This window comes from Phoenix dactylifera, chromosome 12 (assembly GCF_051530095.1).
Source record: "Phoenix dactylifera cultivar Ajwa chromosome 12, Ajwa_hap1_PhDact_Kaust_v1.1, whole genome shotgun sequence".
Lineage (NCBI taxonomy): Eukaryota > Viridiplantae > Streptophyta > Magnoliopsida > Arecales > Arecaceae > Phoenix > Phoenix dactylifera.
The window spans coordinates 17,006,767-17,015,461 of NC_143201.1; the positions used below are offsets into that span (position 1 = coordinate 17,006,767).

An 8,695-nucleotide genomic window follows, 5' to 3' on the forward strand; every position below is an offset into this window, starting at 1 on the left:
GGTCATTTTATCATACCAAAAGTACTTTCTCAGTTTGTTTACCAAATACATGTTAAAGTGCCACAACACTTTAAAAATGCAGTTACCAAACAGTAAACAGCTTTTTATAAAAGCTCTATTCAGAAAACTCTACTTCCAAAAACTCTATTTCTAAAAGCTCTACTGCCAACAGCTCTTTCAAACGGGGTCTAAAGCCTATAGAATGAAGAAAAGAGAATTTTACAGTGTAGAAGGATGATAACCATAAAGGAAGAAAAATATATGAGAAAATACTTACATGCTTATTTATAATATTGAGAAGTAAAATAGCGACAGCCACATTCTTGAATTTTATGGGCTACACTGGATAAATATTTCAGATAATAGAAGGCAAACAAAAGAAGTTGTGTAACTCAAAAATAAGGCTCAGATTAGCAATTCTCTACATCATACCAAACTCTACAAACATTTTGCCTCTAGGATTATCAACTTTAAGAAATGCACAAACACTAAGAACAGTCAAATTTACCTAACATGCACGCCCCTCGGTTCTCCTTCATCCTTCTGCGGTACGTGGATTTTCTGATCACTGATATTACCAAAAACTACTCTAGAGATGCATGTTCATAAAATGATTAAGAGTGCACTTTGATGACAATTAGGTATTAACATATAAACACATCTGCCATTCTTTCTTCGTTATACCAATTTCCATCATCCAATACTTCCAAAGGTATCCAAGGAACAGCTAATATCCAGATCTATATGAACACTAAAATACAGATTGGACATCTTAATAGGGTTGCTCGAGTTGCAGCAACCCACAGGTAGACTAGACTCATTGAGGCCAAAGTCATCCCTCAGATCAATAGTGACATCAGGCAGCGCAGGGTCCTTGGCTCATTTTCTGCCTCCTCTCATCAAAGCTAAAACTCTGTACCAAGCTAGGCAAGCAACAATGTGCACTTTTCCATGTCCTCTTTTTTCTGTTCTTGGGGTCTCTAGTGGGAGTGACCTCACTGCTGTACACAGAACTGGCTCCAGAGAAGTAAGGAGTTCCATCTAATGATTTTGGAGGTTGATCAGAGTTGATTTTGCAACCATCCGGCTTTCCATTGATTTCTACTTTCTCTCTGTCAGAAGCATTTTGTCCCTTGACATCCTTTTCACCTTGCGATGATTCTCGAAGAAGTTCAGCCAGTTTTTTTCTACCAGTGGGAGAAGGTTCTGATTTGGAGTCAGAAAATTTCTCAATAAAGAAAGTATCATTTAGTCGAGGTGTTGCGGGTGTGGTTATCTGGTAATTTGGAGTGCTGCCACGAGACGGAGTAAATTCTGCATAAAAGAAAATAAACTACTGTTATATTCTTGAAAATGGAAATTGTATTTACAACCATAACAATACATTTTAAAAATCAAATTTGCTGAAGCTACAGTGGTTTTACCTCCATTGACACTGTAGAAATCATCTTCACAGTCAGAGTCTAACCACGCCTGTGAGTCAAAAAAGATCTCCTCCTTACTACCTGCCGAGTCATAGAAAGGACAACATTAATGTAAAAGTTGGTGCCAGAAGTGCAACAGACAGAATTTTTTGTCAATGCAAAACAACCAAGCAACCTGCAAACAGAGCTGCTCTTTTTCTTTAATAAGATCAAAGTGGCTGTTTATGATAAATTCTACAAAAGCTGTGCATTTATGGATCTTTAATTTGAGATTCTATCTTATTGCAGAAATCTTAATGGGAACAAAAGATTAGGGACTGGGGAATCTAACACAGGAAAATATTGCCAGACAGTTGCCACAATTTATGTCTTAGCTATCTTAATGAAGGGGCTGATAAATGAAAATATTTATTTTACAGAAGCTCTAAAACTTTATTAAATTGATACTGACCAAATCCCTCATATCAACACTTGTTTCGATTTATATTGTTTATTTGAGAAGGTTACATTATACTTGAAACTAGAAATGAGTGGAGAACTTTAGCAAATCTTCCTCCATTGCAGAATGATAAAAGGGTAATTGCATCTAATGCAGAGAAGAAACAAAGCAACCATGAGGAGTTATCAAAAAGCAAAACTACATTATCCAATTCTTCAATGAGGGAAACTAGTTTCCACTTCAGTTGGATAGAACACAGAGATCCTAGGCAATTAAGTTTAAAGTTAGTCCTTTCTAAGGCCCCAATTTTCAGTAGCACACTGATCCGCTTTCATGCAAATCATTAACCAGACAACATGCTATAACCCTGCAAGCATATCATCCCTGCCCATGCTCATGGTGGAAGAGCACCATAAAGTAAGCCAGTCATTGCCATTAACTGCAGCAAACAAGGAAAAGAATATCGGGTGCTGCAGACAAGCCTTACCCCTAGTGGAGTCTTTGGTGAACTACCATGAAACTTGTACCCAAAGATCAAAAGAAAAAAACAAAGCTATTCTCAATCATCTCATTTCCTTTCTGTGATATCGTCATGCAGTGACTTTGGACATAAAAAGTCGTTGTCAAAATAAAAGCTTGACTAATGTTAAGAACTTAGACCTCCACATACTAGCCTTCAAAATGCACTTGGACCACCATCCACCAACAGGCCTTTAAAGGAAGATACAAGATAGGATACCCTGCCTTTCACATCCAAAAACTTATATTCTCCTCTTTTAATTGAATCCTACCCCTCCTTTGATAAGACCATTAACCACATAAATTTTCATCATTAATTTTTAATGCGAAAGATAAATGCAGATCTCTCGTCCCCTTGACCAACATAAGAGTCCCCTTTTGACCAACGTAAGAGTCCCCACTGAGGTAACAGCAAACAAATTCAATGGGTAAACAGCCAGTATTATATTGTCAATTCAAATATCAGACGCTTACTCTATCTCCCTTCCCAATCGCAAACATAATCCATCCTGAAATCAACGTAGTGACTTTGCTTCAAGACTTTCTTCCTCACAATCCACTATTCAAATCCTTTAACCCAATAATGCCGTGTCACTAGTGTCTTTCTATATCCTAAGCCAACTTGGATTGGCATGCCAACCCTTTCCCAGTTTACATGATAAATACGTCTTTGAAACCCTAAGTTTGTGCAAAGTATGTCTAAGCTAAATATTACATGTTGGGAAAGCTGCTAATCTATATATGGAACAATATGTATTAACAACAGTATCCTTGAAGAAAAGAAAATTTAAGCATATAAGCCACCAGTTCCTAGTAAAGCCCTCTAAAACAGATTCCAAACTTTTCTGCCAAAACAGGCATAGGGCTAGAGTACTTCTTTCAACTTCACATGTCTGAAAGCAAATTCGAATTTCTTGTTGAATTCAAAGATGAGAATGGTCATTCAGTCTGTCTTCTTGGATGGTGGTACCCATTGTAGTGGTTTTCAAAATGGGGCAATAAGTCAGCATTTCTTTCTAGGACACAAATGGTACAGGGCTTGCTGATATGATCATAGATTTCACGGGCAGAGGTTTCTAATGACTAGTCTCCACACAATTTCCATTGGCATTTTTAAACCTAACAAATACTGCAAATATGAGAGTTTGAATCTTTGAATGTTGCAAGCTACCATAGTTTGAATTTAGCACTTGGTGCCAACCACCAACTTGTAGGCTTGCTCATGACACTTGCATCAACTTGATGATTTATAAATAAAATTTATTTATATATATATAGCAAAATAATATGTAAGGATTTAGCGACAGCACTTGCATTTGATATCTACTCAATGTGAATCTAATAGTTTCCATAAACATGACATGCGTTATGTTGCCTGCATATGAATAAAAACATCATATGAAACCTTTTCTAAATACAAGGCAGACCAAGAAGGATTTCCTTTAAGAATTTTAATTCAAGATAAAGCTTGGAAATACAACTTCACCACATTCCACGTTCAACCAGTGCTATCTCATCACCACTACTAATCGTACTATGCCTAGGATTATTTAGGAAGTTCCCAACAAATTTAGTAGTGAAAAACTTACCTAATGTAAGGTTTTATTCTTCGACTGAAAAAAGATTTACTATTGCAATTTCTTGCCAAATACTTCAAAGTAAAACCTCTATCTTCTCTATGTATTTAAGAAAGAAAGTATGTTGATTTTACTAGGCTTCTACTTGATTTATTTATGTCTAAATTAATTTCTATTTTAATTCAGTAAGAAAGCTAGAGCTCATTAATATTTCATATCTAGATACAAAGGGTTATTTTTCTGAAGTGGTAGTTAAGCATGGAAACAACCATGCTAGGTTATTATCTGGGGCAGAGGATTCAAACAGAATATAAAATTGCTTGTACTGACAAATTGATGATGGAATCAAACACGCCAGCTAGTTTATTGTTTTGACCAATGCTTAATATCTCTACCAATAATGGACAGGATATGTTTTAAGTTAATAGGGAAAAGACCTAATGACACTTCCTTCCATAGATGGGTATTATATTGATACAATAAAACAAAATGCCGTTATTGAGTTTCAAATCTGGTCAGAATGGAATACCAAATTTCTGCAACAAGTTATATAATGATGTCACATTTCTCAAATTTTATTTTCTGGGGAAATTTTGGCTTTAATGTCATTGATTGGAGAGGAACAAGAAAAGTAATCAAAAGAAAAAGAATATCATCCTAGCATCTTGAGTAGAAAAGTATAGTTATCTAAAAGTGGGGAAAACAAATGAAGGCAGTCTCGTGTATTATTTCTGAATTGGACACTGACAATTTTAAGGACTAAATTTTATTTATTTAAAATTAAAAAAATAAAATATCCAATTATAATTTGGAGTTACCAAAAACTATATACAGAAACTGGAGAACATATAGATTACTGACACACCAATAACAAATTAAAATAAATTATTTCGGGGAGTTCAAGCACTTAAGATATGTTTGTTTACCATCACACTTGAGATGTGTGTTACAAAAGTGGAATTATAGTAGCACCAAAAAGAATAAAGTAAATAATGAATACACTGGAAGAGCACTATAACATATAATGTTTCGGAGAATTGACCGAGATAATTTGGGTATTGAAGAAAAAAAATATGAGTGAAGACTTAATTAACCCAGACAAACGTGCTCAAGAAGGATTTTCTTTTTAAAATGGGTATTAGACAAAAGATGTAGCACCGATGAGGTATAAATGGATAAGAGAGAATCACAAGGTCAATGTCAAGAAGCAACAGCAACTCTTGGGTACTTGCAGTTATGAGTCAAACATCAACATCACTTCGTTACCATGATAATATATACTCTTCACATGTTTGAGTTAAATTGATATAGTAGAATGGGTTCAGAAATATATGCCATCCAAAATGAAGTAAAAGGGCAGAAATCAATTATTCAAATTAATCATCGATGCAACTTGGTTAGAAGGAAAGCTGCATCGCTTTATTTTCTCTTTTTGATTTTACATATTAAAGTTGAGATGTAGTAACTGAGGTCTAACAGTAAATACAATGCATTTTACTGAGGGCTTGCTCTTGGAGGAGGTCCCTGGTTCAAATTCTTGGTATTGTTCAATACATACATGCATGCATGCATACATATATCTATATATACATATATGTACATATATACATATATATATATATACATAGAGATGTATACATATATCTATAGATACATAGATATACATATACATAATATATATATGATGAGAAACAAGGAATAAAGTACCAAGGATAAAGACACTACAGATGACTTAGAAAAAAGAAAAAAACTAGAAATAAAGAAGGCCTTAATAAGTCAGGAATATAAAAAGTTATCATACTAAAGCTTTCAAAGTGATAGACAAATGGATGCTGATATAACCCTTGGATTACAACAGCCATGATCATGCATCAAATAAAATAGATATCCTGACCCAACAATTTGAGCACTTCCCATGCTGCTGGCTTTTGATTATCCAAATTTCATGATTAGATAATCCAATTTGATGATTCCATATTTCAATTAAAAGATCAACTGGTATATTAGAACCAGAACTTCAACAACAAAGACCACAACCCAATACTTATTATAATGAATAATAATATGAACGAAAATATAAAGACACTATTAACTATCTAGTTCCAGCTTACGTTCCTGAACCCAATATTCAGTATTCATAAAATAAGTCTCAATATTAAGCGAATAAGAGCATACTCATGGACTTAAATAGAGAAATATAAGAAGAAATTAGCATCAACCGAACCAAAAAGCTATCTTTTTAAATCCACCAACCCCCAAAAAGCCGAAAAAGAAAAAAGAGACCTACTGGTAGGCAGAAAAAGGCAAAAAAATTCTTTTTTCTTAAAAAGAAAAGCCAAGTTTCCACCCAAAAAATTTTAAAAAAAAGGAATAAACGGCCTCAAAAGATCATACCAAATACTGGGTTCCTAAGATCCAATCCGGAGTCCACAACCTTGCCCTTGAAATCAAACCCACCAACTGGGTTCTCCCCATTCAAAGGCTTCTCTTTGGCAGGACAAGGAATGAAGACCTTCTTGGCCTTAGAGCCTAAACCCAGCCGAAATCCCATAGCGGTGTCCGGATTCTTCTGAACCGAAGCGCAAGAACCCATATGTATCGAAGAAGTCTTCTCACCCAATAGCCTCAAAGCTCTGATCTTTCCAGCGTTAGCAAGAAAAAAAAAGAGAGAGAATGTTAGAAAAAGTACAGAAAAATAGACATAAAGAGAGTTTTTATAGAACGGTAGCAGATTCTACTTGGATTAAAGAAGGGATACCAAACATCCCATTTTGCTAGAGATAGAGAGCCTCAGAGAAGTCCCCTGCTCTTCTGAGGGGTAGAAGAAAAAGAAGGGGGGGGGGGGGGGGGTTGTCCTTTTGATTATTTCCTCTGTTAATGAAGGAGGGTGTTAGGAAACTAAACTTCAAGTCACTTGAAAGGAACATTAGAGAGAGAGAGAGAGAGAGAGGGACTTGAAAGGGAAGGGAAGTCTAGGGAGTGGGCAATTAATGCCATTAAATGGGTCCCACCAACATGAATCAGTGGGCATTTTATCTTTCTCCTAACTATTCATTGGGTGGTGCCATTTCCATGTGCACTGAGTTGAAAGCTGGAATTTTTTTTTCCTTTTTGCTCCTATAGTCCTATTGTCACATGTACCAATAGTTCCAAGCTTTTTAACTTGAAAGATTGATTCCTAGATATAAAGCCAGCATTTTTTTTATTTCAATACATGCAAGGCTCTGTTTCTCTACATTGATGTGGACTTTGGCGTGTATAGTAATTGGGAAGAGGAGTACTTTATTTATTTGCACCTGTAAAGGATATATTAGAGCAGTGTAACTGCCATTGTTAAGAATATAATCTAGTTTTGTTAAGAATATATAATATCAGTTTTATTTTGTCTCATGTGAAATGTGGGATGAGGATCAGCTTAGGTGGGGGAGGCAAGCATGACAGTATTTTATTTTGTCTCATCAGCAGGGAGAATGATCTGGGGCGCCAATAGGTTCATGCCACATATTCTCTAGCCCATATGATAGGCTTGGCAACTCACACATTCAACTGCCCCCCATGGGTTGCACCATGCATGAAAGGGGCACCTTTTGAAATGATCAACAAAATTTCTCAAACCCATCTAACATTGAATTAGCAACTTATGATCAACAAAATTTATGTACCCCACAAGAAAAGCACGCACAAACTTTCTTGTATCATATCAATTTTTACAACTCATATTATTCACCTTATGTAGCCTAGCCGATCCCAAATAATTAGAAAAAAGCTGAATGATTATGATTATGAAGATAAAGTTGTATTTTTCGTGTAAAGAAAGATGAATTTTTTCATGCAAAATGACCATTTAGATTGCCCACCGGGCACTTTGAAATTTATACAGATGGATGAATGTCAAAGTTTTAAAGTGTGTGAAAGAAGATAAATTCTTCTTTGGTGTGAAAGATACAATGCTACGATAGTATTTACCTTGTAACACATAGTAACATCACACTAAATAAACAACATCTATAGAGAGCAAATGACATATATTAAAAATAAAAGGAAAGGATATTTATCAACTTCTTTATTTGTTATTTTACTTGAAGATGCATTAGACTACTAGTAACTGCCATTCTTGAGAACAGGTCATGGAATATAGATTAGAAAGGTGGGGTATGACAGGATGATTATTTTGGTATTGCTTTTGTCTCTATCTCTTGTTGGGGCTGCTGCAGAACAAACGTGTGGGAGATAGCGTTGGAATCTTCATTTAACTAGACAATTTGAGTTGCAACTTTTTTATTTGGTACAAAAGTTCCAATCTTTGTACACCGAGTTGATAGCCTACGTTTTTTTTGAGTGGACAAGAAGAGGAATTTCCATGCCACCAAGGTGATAGCCCAGTTGGAACAGGGCATTTGCTTCCAACCAAGTGGTTCCAGATTCGAAACGCACGGGCGTCGATTAAATTCGGGGACCGAATGCCCCACGCCTGGACACGGGATCTGGAAGCGCTACTGGTCGGCTGGTAGCCTGAGTGGTACCAGGTGTGACGTACTCACACGGAGAGTCGGGTCGGATAACTGAGCCGGCCCATGGGTGGGGAGGGTATGAGTAAAATAGGTCGGGGTGCCCAACACACGACTCAGTCTACCCGCATCAAACATTCTTCTGGCGGGGTGGGGGCTCAGTGGTCGGGGCTACTACGCGGGAGTGGGCTTGTCCCTTCCTCCCCCCTTCCCTTTTTGTTTAGCAAC

The 8,695-nt window shown here is 36.3% G+C and overlaps 1 protein-coding gene across 4 annotated transcripts; it reads right to left on the reverse strand.

Moving 5' to 3' along the window:
* Positions 1-644: 644 nt before the first annotated feature.
* LOC103716160 (uncharacterized protein At3g27210) lies at positions 645-6,887 on the reverse strand. 4 transcript variants are annotated; one of them, XM_039118397.3, is made up of 4 exons: positions 6,698-6,887; positions 6,354-6,597; positions 1,425-1,505; positions 645-1,314 (listed from the first exon to the last, which is right to left on the reverse strand). In XM_039118397.3, the coding sequence occupies exons 1-4, from the start codon at positions 6,722-6,724 to the stop codon at positions 857-859; spliced, it is 810 nt and encodes a 269-aa protein (XP_038974325.2). In that variant the 5' UTR covers positions 6,725-6,887; the 3' UTR covers positions 645-856. The 4 variants fall into 4 exon arrangements, with proteins under 4 accessions (XP_038974325.2, XP_038974326.2, XP_038974327.2 ...); XM_039118398.3 differs by having other exon boundaries at positions 6,718-6,830; XM_039118399.3 differs by having other exon boundaries at positions 6,354-6,592; positions 6,698-6,819.
* Between the last annotated feature and the right edge of the window lie 1,808 nt (positions 6,888-8,695).